General features: G+C 40.8%; 1 protein-coding gene across 8 annotated transcripts in view; it reads left to right on the top strand.

The window, feature by feature from the left end:
* ST5 (suppression of tumorigenicity 5) overlaps positions 1 to 17,858 on the top strand; it is a 172,761-nt gene that overhangs the window by 82,423 nt on the left and 72,480 nt on the right. For 2 of the 8 annotated variants that reach the window (XM_017810365.1, XM_017810354.1), the window contains exon 1: positions 8,209 to 8,963. The exons of 5 other annotated variants lie outside the window; for them this stretch is intronic. In XM_017810365.1, the coding sequence (XP_017665854.1) occupies positions 8,296 to 8,963 (668 nt within the window). In that variant the 5' untranslated portion in view covers positions 8,209 to 8,295. Of the gene's footprint in view, positions 1 to 8,208; positions 8,964 to 17,858 lie in introns of those variants that run through there. One more of the 8 variants, XM_017810406.1, reaches the window with a different exon arrangement.

The following is a 17,858-nucleotide window of genomic DNA, read 5'->3' as shown; positions in this document are numbered from 1 at the left end:
AGTGTGGGGAGGGAGGTAACTTTGCATCCACCACGGTGGAGTCCCGATCCTGCTGTAAGAAAAATATTAGTAGTAAGATAAGCAAAATGTATTGTATTTATGCATTTCAAGTGAATATAAATTTAAAAACTACGATATTTATTACATGCCCTGAGTTTTCTGAATGGAGAGCATCATGAAGAATGCAATAACTTGGAAATCAAAGGATGCATCTTCAACTCTCTGTGTTGCTCTGAAACAATGATGTTTTGATCTTATTTGAAACTCTAACGTGTACAATTTTCCCACTAACTTTCTATGTATGATTGCCATTGTCTTATAGCAATTATGATAAATTATTCTCTCATCTCTTACTCTTTATTTGCTTAGTATGTGGACAGTATTGCTGTAATTGATAGAAAAGCTGTATCTTTCCCTTGCGGATGTCTACATTTCAATTACAGGTGAAAGGCTACATTTCATTAGAGGTGAAAAGTGCTCTTTGCGTGGGCTCTACATTTAGTTGCATGGTTTAAAAGAGTCTCCTTAAGACATTGGTAACAGATCGCTGTGGAGATCTGTGCTATTCTTCTTAAGCCATACTTAACAGAAAGTTCAGTGGGTTGTTTGGATGCCGATTCAGTTTGCATTATAATGGTGTGCTACAGGGAAAAAATGCTGGTGTGTTTGCTGCTGCCTCAACTGTGTGCTGAAATGCTTATCAAAACATCACAAGAGTGATGTGTCTCAGTGAAAATCTTTCTCTGGAGGAGACATGCAGATGTAGATGCAGAAAACAGGAACAGAAAACTGGTTGCTGGTTGTTTACAACTTTTGGGAGATTTGTATGGAGTTTGATAAGTTAGTGGTTTTGTGCATATTTGGGTGTGCAAGTTTTGGTCTTTTTTTTTTCCAATGCATTCTGATGAGAGAGGAGTGAGACCAGCTTGGAAAGGAGAGTGAGTTATGTGTGCATAAAGCAGGAAGCCAAGTCTTCATTTCACATATTTTAAAATAAAAGCTTCAATTGCCCTGTCAGGTGGGCTAAAACATCTTCCAGTTTTCCCAGTCAGAGAAGCCCTGGGGGACTTTGTTAGAGCTCCAAGAGGCCAGTGGTGTGAGTTCAGCTCATGTGCTCTTGATGTGTCCCATCCTCTCTATGCTGCCTGGGCTGGGATCTCTTGGCTCTGCTGCAGGAGAACTCCTGGCAGATGAGTGTGGCTCAAGGCAACGAGGCACTTCACACTGAACTGCTGAAATGGATTTTTCTGCCAAAAGTATTTGTCTACTGCTCAGAAATACTAGAGAGAACACTTCAAGCTCTTCATGAACTTGTGAAACAAAACCTGCAGAAAATGTTTGTTACTTTAGAAAATAATCAAGTTTTAATATTTTGACAGTGAGCTTGAGAATAGGAAGAATAGTGATTTAATAAAATTCTAAGACTAACAATATGCTAAGTTATTGGAGCCATGATGAGACACAGCTTTTTTGTTGTTGTTGTTTAAATCATTGAGGTTTAGAAAACAGTTCAAAGAAACCTCAGCCAAACAACTGTGAAAACTGAATAACTGATGTGAAATCTATTAGCGAGTATTGTTCTCCTTTACAAGCAGAAACAGCTTGAACCATGCAGCTGAAAAATGTTTAGCAGGTCAGTTCCCAGCAGTGCAAAGTTACATTTGGTTCAGGAGGGAATAAGAGCTGTTATTTACCCTGTACGGCTGGAGGTGCATCAGTTGGGAGGGCACCTACTGTCATCAGGAACAGAAACATCTGCAGTGGGAACAAGTACGAATGCTGGTCCAAATGACCCTGAAACTGGGAAGAGTTTGAATGTGGGGTTTGACTTCGTTGCTGTCCTTTATCTCGGCACCGGTGGCCTGCTGATTTCCGACGGTCTGAGGCGGAATGTTCCCCTCCCTCGCACTGCTCAGCAGCGACCTCGGGGTGGCGGATCAGAGGGCATACTGAAAATCCCTGGAAATCACTTAGGCAGGGTTGGAGAAATATCATTGTAAGTACAGTGATCTAGAGATATAAGAGAGGAATGGTTTGTAAGGTGAGATACTAGCTTCTAATTAGATTGAGAGAATTGAACAAATAGACCTACTTTTAGATACATCCTTTTGGCTTCCCCAAAGAGTTGGTAGGGGATAGGGAGTATTACTATTCCATTTCTATTGCTGCTGGTTTGTTTCACTCTAATTTTAGAAATCCACTCAGGAAGAAACATAACTTTATATGCACTTGTCAGTCAAACAAATAACTTTTTCTTAGAGGGAAGTTTTATTAATATATCCCTCCCATTTGTACAGGTTTTTAAGAAAAAAACCCCCAATAAACCCTAAAATTTTGATTGAATTTTGCTTCACACAACTTCAGATCAAGTTGGATTTATTATTACTTGGAGTCTGCAGGAATTTACTCTGGTGAATTACTTTCCATTGTATTATAATTCTCACGACACTTTGAATGCTTTATGCTTTTATATGCAGCAAATCATACCTTATCATTAAAATTACCTTTCCCCTTCTATTAGTTTATATTTGCCCAAAACACTGGAAACTGCAAGTCTTGCAGTACAAAGACTACTTAGATTAACACTGCAATCTTTATTTGTTTAATCACCATATTTACATTAGTGTACTCAGTGGTACTAAGACCTGAATTAACTTATATATTTTTGCAGAAAACAATTACAACAGCATGGTTTTGGAAATATTTCTGATATCTTTCTAGTGCTTTTACTGCAGTAAAATGTAGTGAATAAAAGCAATGAGAAAGATATATGATAAAACACTTAAAGGAGACTTCACCAGTGCACTGTCAGAGAATCAGAGCACAAGTCTTGTGTGAATTTGTCTTTTGGATGGCGATAAAATGTGGGACAGATGTCCTCAGGGAACATAGCATAGTAGTCAAGTGCATAATATTTTTACATTATAATGCCAATAATTCCATTTTTCTGGAGGAAGTTGTTCTTTGTAATGAAACTGTTGCCTTCTGGACCAGGAAGATGCTGGTAATCTCACTGAAAAGACCAACAAAGATGCAAGTCATGAGCACTGCTAATGATATTCCTTGTTCTGTGAATGTCTGGCCATGAGGAGCTGTCTAGGACACTCATCTCTTTACACTTGAGCTGTTGAGAAGCCATCAGTGTGGGAGAACAATTTCCATTCTTTACCCTAATCAGTCCAAATTTGAATCAGTGGTTTAGAAATAAGAGTCTGTGTTGTCTTACCAGTTTGCTGCACTGTTCAGTTATCCTAAAAAGATATTTTCCACTTGGGCAGAACAGAACATTAGAAGAAGAAATAGCAAAATTTGTAAGGAGTGAATTTGAAAGGAAAATCTGAATGTAATGAGACAGATATTGTATGTTTATTCCCGAACTGGAAAAGAAACATGTATGCTTGGAAAAACAAAGCAAGAAGCGCACCAACTTAGCATCCTCACAGATTTCATTCTTTAAATAGCATATTCACTATTTACCAGGTGCTATTGTGTCATGAAACTGGGAATTAGCTCAGTGCTTGATTCAGTCTCTACACCAACTGTCATCCTTACATTTGCCCTTGAGGAACAAACATGAACAGCAAATGGCCTTTAAAAGCAAAAGAAACTGTAAGATTTTTTTCTGCAAGCAGGAAGATAAGACCTAATGGAAATACACAGGTGCCATTCATATTATTACAATATATACATGCAAAAATGCCCATAGTTCCTGGGAGACTTTTTCAAAACTTTTGTCACGATTCACATCATGCACTCCGAGGTTATTTCCATTTTGGCCAGCTCCTGCATATAGAACTGGCACTGTGCCACAAGGGAATGTGGCTCCCTGGAGCTTTTGAACGACAGGCAGCAATGTGCAGGAATCTGGTAGGATAACTTCAGTGCTGAAAGCACAACTAAATATAACAGTTGTAAAAGATATGATGTTCCTAATAGTCAAATAGCACATAAAAAATATGAATTGATTTATTGAGTCAACCCATAAAACGATATTGTAGTCAATGGGAATGTCAGTTCCTGTAACAGCCTGATTGGTTTTTTTGGGAGCCTAAATATCTTGCAAGTTTCCCATTATCCAGATATGGGAATTTTGTCCAGAGTGCCCATATATTGCTCCTGAAGCTCTTTGAAAGCAATATTTTTATAAAGAAAATATTTTATGCTTATCATATTTACAATGAGCTTTAATGCAAATGTGTGTTAATATTTTATTATGATGGAGCTGTAGAAAAATGCTGGAGTAAGTGACAAGTATTAATTTGTTTTCTTCTCTCTTTAGCTGTAGAAAGAAAGTGATAGGTCTGCAAAGCAAGGTGACTTCTTCAGCGTAGGTCATCTACAATACTGTGGCTGTACATCTTTGTGACAAACAATTAACAGCAGCTAATAGATGGAAATGGTATTTTTCATTTTGAATTCATAGGCTAAAGCTCACCTGGCATCACCATTTCTCAGATGTAAGCTGTTTACGGGTAACAACGTAACTATTTGAACTATGAAAACACAATTCACTGAGGTGGCAGTAACAGAGAAATGCTTTATGCTCCAAATTTTGCTAGCAAAACCTCACAAGGTCCTTTTCCAGCGAATGCTGGCAGGCAGGTGCAGGGGGCTCCTGTGGGCTGGGCTGGGGCAGTACTGGTGACATTCAGGTGAGGGGAGCGTTGGTTAATCCTCCTGTTATCACAGTGTAGGTATCTCCAGCTGGCTCCCCTTCTGCATGAGCAGCAGGATGCTCAGCCCAGGGAGCAGCGGCAGGGCCTTGCGGCAGCTGAGGCCAAGAGGACTTGTCTGTCCAGGCAACTGAACAAATGCCCAGGAATCAGACTGCTCTCATGTGAAACCTCTGCCCCCTTGGTTTGCTGCCGATTTTGGGAATTATGTCAACATAGGCAAACAGGGGAGATGGCAGATAGCCTGTGTCCATTTGAAACTGTTGGCAGAGGCCTAAAGGCATTTTAATGTGGATTTTTAACCTCTCCCTTTCCTGTCAAACAGTACGGTCACCCATGTGGACTTCAGGATGCGTACTGAGCCTGGCAGGCTTCCTCACTGTGTCTGTGTGCATGTGGTTTGGTACCTGATACAGCTTTTATGATTTCTTTAGCAACAGGCAGCTGGATCGCCTCTGTTTAGAGGTTTAGGAATTTATTGTAAACTGTTGCTCCCTGCAACTTTAAAACAAAAACCTGAGAAACGCTATTTTTTCCAAGCTGTGGGCTACCAGGAGCAAACTTCTTGCCAAATTTCTCACGCACCGGTGCCTTCAAAGCCAGCATGTGAGATTGCAGAGAAAGGCTTTGCTACTGTTAGCTTTGTTAAACATTAATGTCAGCTTCCTCCCTTTAAGCATACAAAGGGATAGAGCTTTGACAAACACACTCAGGCTGTGTCATTTGCTGCTTGACAAGGGAAGCAGGCAGAGGCTACAGCAAGGCATGCGGGGCTGAAGGAAGAATGCCTATGTCTCCATTCTGTACCTTTCCAGGAGGGAAGAGCTTCTGAGTAAGTCTGGGTAGGCTGAAGTGACTGCAGTGGTGGATAGCTGTGTGCTTGTCAGAGGCTTCGCATTTCCCATAACCAGTTTTGCAGGAGGGGGACTTTCTGCTCATAGGCAGGAACTCAACACCAGCCTTCTGCTTACTGAAGGTAGCTATAGGACTGGCTTTAATTGCCAGAGTATGCAGCTCTGGTGTAGGACTAGCAACTTTGTGGACTAAAACTCATTTTTACAGCCCTTCTCTTCCCCTCCTCCTGCTATCCCTCTTGCTCTCAGACAGAACCTAATCTCTCTGCATGGCTAAATGCCTGTTTCTTGTCTAGTTTGACGAGATTCCATTTTTTCCTCTTTAATTCTTAAAGGCGATTTTTAAGTTATGCAGCAGTAATCATACTATGCATTTGCCCTCATCATGCCATTGCCCTCAGATATGCCTTTGGATGAGGAATGAGGAATGGCACACTTTGTTCTGGCACACTTGGGATGCATACTTTGGATATACTAAGCTAGATTTGGTTTTATTGTATAGAAAGTGTTAGTCCATTAGAGAGGCCACAGCTGTTTACACCTAGGTTGAATATGACTATAATTTTCTAACTGCTGGCTAATTGCTGAGATGGAAACGCGGTGTAACATGCAGTGCTGGTGGCACATTTTTTTGTGTTGTGTTGGTTTTGATGCCTTGTTTCAGGGTTTTTTGGTGATCTGTTTGTTGGTTGGGTTTTGTTTGGTTGGTTGTTTTTGGTTTTGTTTTTTTTTTTTTTTTTTATAATATGCTTTCTGGGTTATGAGACAGCTTGCATTTTTTTTCCACTGAATAAATACCAGAAGTCACAGGTTTGTGCTTTTTAGGAAAAAATCAGTATTGTGGGTCAAACTCTGTGAGGTTCTGAGGGGTGTAACTTAGGTTAGAATCTGGGCTTCAATTTGTTGATTCAAATACTCGTTATTTGAGAGCCCGTGGATTACTGTAAGGAGTTTGTTGATAGTATCGTAGTCTTTGGAGAGCAAATATTGTCACAGCTGATGAGCTTATAAATGTCACTAGTTGGTTTTTCTTGCTGCCGTATACACAGGTGTTGGTATTGCCTCGCTTGCGCCACAGCATTTTCCTTTTCTTCCTGTTGTGCCTGATGCTATCTGTGTAGCTTCCTGTAGTGACATGAAGCTTATTTTTGGCTCTGTCCTGGAAGGAAAGGATGGGTGACAGGAGAAATATCTATTTGCTTTTAGTTGCTCTAAGTTAAAGTTTAGTTGCCCTAAATTGAGTAAAACTTGCAGTTTCTTATTACTGTGCAGCATTCCTGTTGCATGTCAGTGGTAGCAAAACATTTTCATTGTTAGGGTTATGATACATACAAATTCTCTTATAAGAAGTAAAAAGTAAAGGGAAAAGTAAAAATGTATTGGCCAGCTCCTTATAAACCTAATAGGCCAACAGAAGGGTGTAAAACTAAATCCACAGTTTTATAAGAAGCCAAGGTCTTGTAAGAATGAAATGTTTATAAAGGATATATAAATCCCCCAGATGATATCCTGATTCCAAATTTAGGCTTGAGATCCCACAGCCCTTGTAGGTGTGGTGATGAAATCTGGTCTGGGAGGCTCATTTCAGCTGGATGAGTAATAGACACGTTTATGTTACCCTTGATCACAGTGAAGAAAGTAATGGGGAGTGTCTTTCCCTGACCTAACTCTGCTCCCGATGACGGTTATGGGCAGCAAAAAGCAGAGAGAAGCCAATGTCTGAATCTTTTGGAAAGTTTCCTTTAGATCATGTTTCTGAATATTGGTGTGGGCAGTGCTCGAGTACTGGCTGATTGTTCTTTTGTTAATATTCAGTGAAACTGAATTAGGGCCAGATGTAGCCCTTGGTCAAGTTAAATTTGGCCTTGTCTGGACTCTTAGGTAAATAAGCATGATAGCAACAAGCATTGCAAGTCACAGCTTGGTTTTTTTTTTCTTTTTCTTTATTTCTTCTTTTTTTTCTTTTTCAGTTTATGTGTGTATGCCAACAGATTGGGGAATAAATAGATCAAGGAGTTTTTCAAAGCTGCATGCAACTAAAAAAAAAAACCCAATAACTCTTGTTAAGCCAATTTTTTTCGCATGATGGTCAGTAGTGGATATGCCCAACACATTTCCTCACTTTCCTGACTTGTTTAGCTAAATGAATAGAATGAAACATGCAGTAACCAGTCAGATATAGCGGTATAATTTAATTTTCAATGGAAATGCTTTTAGATGAAACTTTGTTCTTTGTAAGTGTACATTTGCGCCAGGTCAATACCTTAAATCTTCCTGCAATACGTTTTGCATCAGTTTGCATCTTTAGTAACTTCTCTTTAGTAAGTCGTGATTTATGCTGACACAAACCAGAAGAAAATCTAACCCTGATGCATAGATATTTAAAGAAAGTGAATAAGAGGGAATGAAAAAAAATTTCCTAATAAATTCAAGCAAAGTATGTTATTTCTTCTTAATCTGAATAAATCCATTACACTGGCAAGGTTTTGGCAGCAGAGAGGCTACAGAGGTGGCTTCTGTGACAAGCTGCTGGATGCTTCCCCCCATGTCCGACAGAGGCAATGCCAGATGGCTCCAAGATGGACCTGCTGCTGGGCAAGGCCGAGCCCATCAGTGGTGGTGGCAGCGCCTCTGGGATGATGTATTTAAGGGGGGAAACATTTCCTCTGCAGGAGCAAATGTAGCCAAAGAAGAGAAGAGTGAGAATATGAGAGAAACAGCCCTGCAGGCACCAAGGTCAGTGCAGAAGGAGGGGGAGGAGGTGCTCCATGAGCCGGAGTAGAGATTCCCCTGCAGCCTGTGGGGAAGCAGGCTCTGTCCTTGCAGGAGGACATGGAGGTCCATGGGGATGCAGACATCCACCTGCAACCCATGGAGGACCCCATGCCAGAGCAGGTGGGTGCTCAAAGGAGGCTGTGACCCCGTGGGAAGCCCATGCTGGAGCAGGGTCCTGGAAAGACCTGTGGACCCGTGGAGAGAGGAGCCCACTCTGGAGCAGGTTTGCTGTCAGGACCTGGGATCTTGGGGGGAACGCACGCTGGAGCAGGCTATTCCTGAAGAACTGCACCCTTTGGAAGGGACCCACACTGGAGCAGTTAATGAAGAACTGCAACCTTGGGAAGGAACCACCATGGAGAAGTTTGTGGAGAGTTGTCTCCCGGGGGAGAGACCCCATGCCAGACCAAGGGAAGAGTATAACTGTCTCCCAAGACCCCATGCCAGAGCAGGGTAAGAGTGTTACTGTTTCCCATGGGAGAGAACCCATGCCGGAGCAGGAGAAGAGTGTAACTATCTCCTGTGGGAGAGACCCCATGCCGGAGGAGGAGAAGAGTGAGAGGAGTCCTCCCCTTGAGGAGGAAGGAGCGGCAGAAACAGCGTGCGATGAACTGACTGCAGTCCCAACTCCCGAGGACCCAATGCTGCTGATGGAAAAGAGGTAGAGAAAATTGGGAGTAAAGTTGAGCCCAGAAAGTAGGACGGGGTGGAGGGAATGGTGTTTTTAAGGTTTTATTTCTCATTATCCTACTCATATTTGACCGATAATTAATTACTCACCTTTTTTCCCCAAATGATGTTAGTGTAATTGGTGAAGAATCGCTTCCTGTCCTTATCTCGACCCGTGAGCTTTTTACTATGTTTCTCTCCCCTGTCCAGCTCAGGAGGGGGAGTGACAGAGCATCTGGTGGGCATCTGGCATCCAGCCACATCTATGCACACTGGAAAGTGTACCAAGGGTCATGTTTGTCATCATAGCTGGAATTTATTTTGCATTCCACAAGGTCAGAGCCTCTAAAGAAAATTATGATGATAAGAGAGGCTGGGGGTGTAAACTTTGAAATCTTTCCTCCAGATACAGGGTGCAGCCTCCAAAGAAGAGACATGTTGTATACTCAACATGTACAGGGTAGACTCTTAATCTGTGTATTTTATGTTATTTTATCTGTAGTTATGATCCTTTGCTCCTCTCACCATGGAGACACCAAAACATGGAGTGTATCTGTGCACGTCAGGCAGTGCAGCTGTGGTCTGTGGTATAGGTTTGCCTGGTCTGTACACGATGGTATGAGGGATATCAGCTCACTTATAGGTCAGTATAAGTCATGGCAGGCAGTGGCAGCTTCTGAACTGCTGTTTGTACTCTCAGTCTGTCCTGATACAGAAGCTGTGCTGTAAGTCTACTAACTATTCCTTCTGAACATATCCAGTATTACATATCACCTGAGCATGTATTTGTAGTATTTGAGAAAGCAGAGACTGTCTGTGTGTTTCCTTCTCTCTGCCTTGCTTTGGCACCTTAATGTCATCTTTCACTTAGCAACTGTTCCTTCTCTTTTCTGCTTTTTCAGGTGCTGAAAAAAAATCCTGCATCTGATTTTTTTTTTCCTTTCAGTTGTTTACATAAAAGTCATGTGTTGTGAGAGATATTATTAGTGCTTCTTACAAAAGAAAAAAAAGTGTAGCTTTTGGTAGGAAAACTGTTTTGACCGTCTTCAAAGGTTGTAATGAATGTCAGTGTATGGGTGAGAGACAGACAACTGTTGGGGTGCAATTGCATAACTAAGTGACTGGAAAGTTCACAGAGGATGATAATACCCTTGATTGTGTTGGAAAAATAGTCCAAATTTGAGGCACAGAGGTCTTTGGAGACCTAGGCAGGTGGAAATTCACTCTTCTAATGGACAAAGGAGAGAGGGTAAAACTTATAAAATGAAGTTAAAGATGAAGAACAAGGGCACATTTCTCTAGTCATATCACTGTAAGAGTAATACAGTAACAAGCAAAAAGCTGTCAGACTGCTTCACCCATGTTTTAGAAACATGCACAGAAAGTGCCCTTCAGGGAACAGATAAGCTTTCTTAGCGTGGTGTGCTGATATTATGCCATTGCTTCAGCTTTTTGCTTATGGAGGAGAAGTTTGCAGAAAGTTAAACTAGGTGGCTGTAGCTGTCTTGACAGGAGGATGGCACCCAGTTGCTGGCCAGAGATGAGACCCCTCAGAGGCCTGAACACTCTTTAGACAGAGTTTGAAATCAGAATTAGTCCTATTATTTTTCTGTTCCTATTAGGTGTTTATTCTTGAGTCTATTTGATGAGGCTTTATGTGACCTAGAGGTTGATTTATATGTGAAACAGGGAAAGCAGACTTGGCTGTATCCTGTGTTAGTGTGCAGCCAGGACTTGGGACTTTTTTACTTCCAGTTTGGTTATTTTCTTTCTGGGTATAGAGTATTTCAGTAAAGTATACAGTGACCTTGTAAGGTTTTCTGACTTGTCAGAGCAGAAAAGGAACGAGCCTATTTTACAACAACTTTTCCAAACCAGAATTCCAGACTTGGAAGTTGCCAAATGCAGAATGCCCCAGATATCTTAAAAACTAAGCATCACAGTTCACAGAAGTAATTTTTAACCCTTCCCAAATTGTGTGCATGTAAACAGGAAAACTTGGAAAGCTTTGGCAGAATTAGTTCCACAGAGTTTATTGCTCTGATATTCCAGGGCAGATAAACAAGCATGTTGAAAAATCATCCGTGCTTTTAAGAAGCAAGCTGAGAGCTTCTATGTGCACCAGGGTTTTGAACAGTCAGCATGTTTAGACATGCTGTTAAAGAACAAGTTTCAAGGACTGGCAGTTCTTAAATAGACAAATAAGGGTTTGTGCATTCTGCTTGGTTTAAGAAAATGCCATCACTTGCTGTGTTGCCACTCCCTCTCCAACGGAACTCCCAAGGCCTTAAGAAATCAGGTGAGACTAAAACATGCTGAGCTGATTCCAGAACATAATAAAAACAGGTCACAGTGGAGCTATAACAGTGGAAATATCTGCAAGTTATGGGAAAAGGCTAACTGTAAGAGAGGGATCCATTTTTCAACTTTGAATTGTGTTTTTTAGGGAGAAAATGAGAGATGGTCCTATAAACATGTGCACTGTACTTTGGTGGAAAAGAGAGAATGGCTTACTCTGACACTTCAGTTCTTGCATTTTTATTTTTTTTTTTTTTTTACAGTCAGCTTCTTATCACTGTGATGGAAGGTACAGCACAGACTCATTGATCTTTGCCTTGGGTATTCATTTGTGTCTGGACAGTGAGGGTGAAAAAGGTTTAAATGTGATTTAGAAATGGTTTTAAAACCATCCTGCGCTTGCCTTGTAACAGAGCAGAAGATTGCCATAAGTCTAGGGTGGCAGGGAATCTAACCCTCTCAGTCTAGAAACTTAGAAACTTCTTGGCAAAGGCATGTACCTGGAGCATGCTGATTGATCAAATTTTATTTTACAGTCATTTGTCATCGTCAGATTTGTCTTGCTATCTTTGCTTTAGAGATCCAGTCTAATTTCAAGTGTTTAGGATCTGACTCATCAGCGTTGATTTCTTTGCCCTTTTTTTGTACAGTTGTAGAGCACAGTTGCCACTTCACATAATTTACTTTGGCAGAATGATTCCTGCATTCCTTTTGCTTCTGAGCCATAAAACCAGAGTTTAGCTGCAGTCAGCTGCAATTGTGTGTACTTCTCTTCATGAACTCCCTGCAAAGACCCAGAGCCCCAGAGGGGTGTTAAGGCAGGAATTCATCACAGCACCCCCACAAATGTGTCCCACAATTGTCACTAACTTGGTACTACCTTGGAGCACAGAAACTGGAGCTTTTAAAAACCACACACAGAACTTGATCTTTTTTTTTTTTTGTTTCGCAGTCCTGGTGTCCTATAATTTTGTAATTAGCTCTGATATGGTTTTGTTTTTTATTTAAATGGAAAGTATCAAAATCCCTTGAGGGGAAAAAATTCAGAAGTACAAACAGAAAAATAATTGGTGTTTCTATTTTTGTTCTATCTTTAAACATTCTCTGATTTGTTGTCTGCTTTGATTTTATTGCCTCATTCTCTAAGTGCTGGGACTTTTCCATCACTACACATGTTCATGAGAGTGAGCCTATTTCAAACAGTCTTATAATGCAAATCCACTTTTCAGTTTAGAAAGTTTCTGTCTTGTTTTTGTCACAATCCCAAAGTCAACAATAATGGGAGGAGGTTATCTGGAATGCAGATTTTTGGGGATTTTGAGCCATACTCCTGGTGAGAGCTTAAAAATCATAAAGGGTCTGGTGGAAGAGAGCTTGCTCTGTAACCACTTACATCACTTTTCCTCCCAAGTCAGAGGCAAGATATGACAAGTACTGCTTTCTTCATTCCCAAGTTGAATCAGCTCAAAAACCACCTTCTTACTGTGTGCCCAGCACTTCAGTGTGAAAAGTTCACCTCCTTTGCTCACCATAAGCTCTTACTTAGATTTAAGATAATTAAATATAATCTGTAATTATCTACTTGAGTTATGTAGAAAATTAAAATGCTATGTGCTGTGAGAGCACAGAATATACTGTAATAGAAAAGCTTACTGCCAAATGAAAGTGGATTTAAAATCAGAAGTGCAGGGGGTCCCCTTGCTTTACAGATTTGCAGCAGTCACTGTTATTGCCTGCCTGTCCCCTCTGGTGAGAATGTAGCTAGGGGTGAGGAAATGAAAGGAAATGGCACATTGTCACAAGCAAATAACGCTGAATCTTTGTTGCTCTGTCCAGTGGTTTGTTCCATAACTCATCCCAGAGTGCAACCAAACCACTGATTCCTAGTCTTTGAGAGCAAAAAAGTGGACTTCTAGTTCTTTGGAGGAAAGCATAGAGGAAATTTATTCCTAGTTCTTGGAAGAGGGAACTTTTTGAGAAGTGTCCTTCATCATTGCTTCAGTCAAGTGCTTGAGGGTTTTTTGGACTGCTTTGAGTTACTCTGCCTTTTTTGCATTTGAAGAGGTGTCACTGGGAGATTGCTGTCCTGCAGTAGTGTGTTCAGTTTTTGTTTGTGCAAAACTATTGATTCTTAGTGGGAGCTTTCCCAAGCATCTCTGACAGAGGCAGAAGAGGCTTCTCTGTTTGCTGGGTGATTTCCTGGCAGCAGTGCCCTTAGGGTGGTGTGAAAATGTACTAGTTACAAGGAGCTGCTGGTACTGAACCTTTGCAAAAGTGCTTCTTTTGTCCAGATCACAGAAGTGATGGGACGTAAACACTGGTTCTGGTTTGAGTTTCTGTTGGTCTCCTCTGCCTATTATGTCAAATCAAGTGGGAGTTTGATATAAATGGATACTACAGTGAGCCATTACATCTGTTCTCAGCAGCAGTGCATCAAAATGCATATGGTGCACTTGCTTGCAGTTGACAGGTGAGCAGAGTGTGCTTCCCTCTCACTTTGCCTTGCTCTGGGAAGGATAGGTTCCAGTATTTGTACTCACAGTGGCTGGCGTGAAGTAGGAGCTGCTCCTTACTCAAGGGATCTTTCTGGGTTGACCAACCACTCTCTTGCAGTCTGACAGCACAAAGCTCTGTTTTTGGGTGGACATGATCTTGCTTGGTTCAAAAAATGTCCATCCTCATTTTTGTTTTGGCCTTCTGAATTACGGGTAGAAGTTGGGAAGAATATGATCCATTTTTAATTTGAGTGCAAAAATGCAAGTACAGCTTTTTAATGTGGTGAGAAGTTAGACTTGCATGGCAGAAAATACCCTTTTGAAAATCCAAGAATCCAATAAATTATATATTGTTCTTCAAGTTTCATGTTTCACTTGCCCTTCAACTATTTGGAGGTGTATACTAATTGAAGATCTGGACATAAATAAGCTCACCTTACTCACAATAAAATCCCCAGGATTTAGGGGTTTTTCAACATTCACTTACAAAGACGATTTCAGTTTTTCATCATGAAGTCTGAACACAACCATCTTGTATGCTCAGAAGCCAAAAAGACTAACAAGATGCCAGAAAGGATTGTGCTTTACCATTCTTTCCAATAGAGTGTTAGCAATAAATATCTGAATTAGTGCTTCAAATGATCATTATTGTGTAATCTTTTGCTTGAGAGAGGCTCTTTACTTAAAGAAACGAAGATTGTCATTAATTATAAAAAATTACTAATTTGTAGTGTTGTATGAAGTAATTTGAGAGTTGGTAGCTGAACATTTGTTAGAATTCTCTCTTACAAATTTCCAGAGAATTTTGAAGTTGCATTCTCAGTTACCTGAAATCAGGGCAGCTTCAGTGTCTGTATTAAACATGAGTTTTGCTGCTCTTGCAAGGAGAAATTTCTGTTGCTTTTGTTTCAGATCTTGTTAAATTTTGGATAGAGCAACAAGAGGTCTCTAGTCTTGTGTGGAAGGCCAAATCTACTAATACCCAAACTAACATGCCTGTGGTCACAGCTCATTCTGATGTTATCATTACCCTGAAACAGGTTAGGTTGTCCTGATGAAGTGGCACAATGCCCTGAGAAGAACCAGGGATAACAAAACCCTAAATAAAATACTAAGAAAGCATTATTTTTCCTAGCAAAGCAGGGAGAAAATGCTGAGGAATGAAACCAGTGCTGTGTGTCTTTGTGTGAGCTCACCACACTTTAGTGTCACTGTGAAGTGCCGGGATCTCATCAACAGGAGCCTGGAAAGACCCGCTACCCGCTACCTTTTTGTCAGCATGTTCCTTGCTCTTTTTTCAGTAAATGGGCTCCCACGCATGAGCATGTTGAAGTGGGAAATTCCCTGGATTAGAGCGCCAAAAACTGTGTTGTTATTCTGTATGTGTTGGTTTAAGCAGAGCTGAAGGGATTTGAAAAACTGAAAGACTGCTGAGCAGTTTCTTCCAACTTGTCTTTCCACAGGAGGAGACGATCTGTAGGGTCACTCCTGACACTTCAGGAAAGATAAAACAGCACTGCAGAGTCTCAGCTGCTTAGCTCAGAGGTCAGAGCAGGGCAGTGGGAGTTAGGAGTCCTGTAACTCTTTCAAGGCAAGTCATTTAACCACCCACCACTCACCTTTAAGCCTGGTCTGAAATGCAACTTAAGATTATTATTAGCGTATAAAAAGTGTGTCAATCATGAATGCAAAACTCAGAAAATGCATATTCTTATTATCCACCTGTACTCTGATTTCTAAAAGATGTATAAAACCAGCTCTTTACCCATCATTCTGGCTGTCTCCTGATTTTGAAACATGTCATCTAGTTGTGAGAATTGTCTGCACTCATTTCTCCTCTTTTCTGGAGCTGATGTTTGGCAATGGAAGCAGGAAGGAGCTGTGCTTCTGCTCAACTGGACCAAAAGGCCAGGCCCCCTGCTCTTGCTAATAATTTTGTATTGCCCATTTTCAGAGTGGCTTCCAGGAATTAAATTCTCCTTCTTCTACACACCCACATTTTGCAATGAGAATATTGGTGTCTTGTCCAAAATTGGAGACTTTCTGATTTTTGGATCAGATATAGAGTGAGAACTCAGGCATTTATGGCACCAAGAACCAGCCCTTCTCTATCCTCATAGATTTTTAGTACAAGTCAGCCTTGCCAGAGTCCTCACAAAGATGGCAGGAATTATTATTTTTTATATTTTGTTTTGTGATGAGTAGGTTGCAAATTACCTCAGAGCAAGTGCTTTTGCTCTCTTGGTTCAGCTGAGATACAGCTCCACAGTTATCAACATGTGTTTATGGGAACTGGTAAAAAGAGATGCCTCTTGATAGTAGCCTTTATTAGAGAAAACAATATGAATAAATACGTTGCTCCATGAAAATCATGTCTTCATTTGATAGCAGGCCTGGAGAATTACAGGTTTTGTAAATTAAAAGTTTTTTCTATGTTTGGGTGGGAAAAAGGGAACCTGGTGAGAAGAGACTGAATCAGAACACAAAGATCAGTTGTGTCTACAGTTCAAAATCCTACAGAGCATGACTGATATTATCAGTTTTCTCTTACTGTAATTCTGCTGATTTCTCAGGGAACAAGTCACGTCAGCAAAGCTGAGCGTTGAATAGAGAGCTGGAAATCACATCTTGGATTCTGTCTGCTCTCCTCACTGTGCAGCAACAAGTCCCAGCAGGAAGGTAGTTTCAGGGTCTGTGAACTGTTTAGAGGACATTGTGGGCTGCTTGGCAGGTGATTGTCTTTGAGACTGCAATGCAAAGCTGACCTGCCAGTGGTTTGAGAGCTGTGCACCTAAGGCTGCATGTTGGAAGAGTGCCCTTAGGCAGGGAATCAGAGCAACTTATAACAGTGTCTTTTGTGAAATGCTGATATTCTCAAAAAAATATTATTGCCAAGAATGAAGGTGTTGTCCAGTGAACTTGTTAAGAAAGCCAAAATTGATTCCGTAATCTTTATTTGTGCTGTTTATACACAATATTTGGAAAGTTTATGTAACGATCTGCTTTGTAAGTGCTGCACTGTATCATTGTGTATGTAGAAAACTTCAATAAAAACATTTTGCTTTAATCTTTGTATGAAAGTTTGCAAGTTAATTAATTATTCATCTCCAGTCCGCTAATATTGCTTTTAAGGTCTGTGAAACTATCGTCCCTTCAAGAGAATATTCTTCTAATGGAAGCAGGTCTCTTGGGGAAGAACCATTTTATTATCCACTGATCAGCTTTTGGACTTCTTTTTTTCTTTAATTCTGTTACTTGCCAGTGTCCTTTAGAGAATGCATGCTGAAACCACCGGGAAAAAGCTTTGTTCCTCTTTGTTGTTGAATTAGTCCTATAGGTTCTCTCTGGATTACTTAAATTTACAGTGTTATGCCATGTAAAACAGAATCTCTTTCTTAACTGTGGTATCTCAAGTACTTGACAGCATACACCTCCAGAAGGCCTGTGGCTCTGCAGCCCCAGCCTTGCCCAGTGGAAGTGAGTGGGAGTTTTATAACTGAATTTGGGGGTTTCACGATCAAGCCTTAGTTGGAATTACCTTACCGGGGACTTGGGGTTTAAAAGCATGGGTCATAGCTCTTAAGAAGAAATGTTTTGCAACTTCTGCAGGTTATGCAAATCACGATTTTTCCCCTTTTCCTCCTCTCCTGATGAGTCACCAAACCTTTTCCTGACAGTGGAAACAACTGAGAAGATGTTTCTTAGATTGTAATGAGATAAAAGACTATGCCTATGGTGTTTTCTATACAATGAGTCAGAGAGAGGATTCTATGATTCTATGTTTGTCAGTGTGTCTGCTATCCCATTTTACTGACTTTACTCCTATAATTTTGTATTTTATTCTTGCTATTGTCAATACAGACTAGACTCTAATAAATAAGTTGCTAAAGCATTTTGCATGGCCTCTTCTGTCCCTATCCCTTAGTTGAATCCTGGCAGCGGATTTAGACAACATATGGCTTCTAAGGCTGCAGTGGAGGCTGTAGCCTTTAGATGTGAAATACACTTCCACTGGGTGATGCCTGTTTCCTTGAGAGAACTGTGAGTGCAGCTCTGGGGCAGGCCTGCGTGACATACAAGAATGGGAAAACATG

The sequence above is a fragment of the Lepidothrix coronata genome, unplaced genomic scaffold, assembly GCF_001604755.1.
Source record: "Lepidothrix coronata isolate B3197 unplaced genomic scaffold, Lepidothrix_coronata-1.0 Scaffold1, whole genome shotgun sequence".
Classification (NCBI taxonomy): Eukaryota; Metazoa; Chordata; class Aves; order Passeriformes; family Pipridae; genus Lepidothrix; species Lepidothrix coronata.
This window is presented reverse-complemented; position numbering and strand designations above follow the sequence as displayed.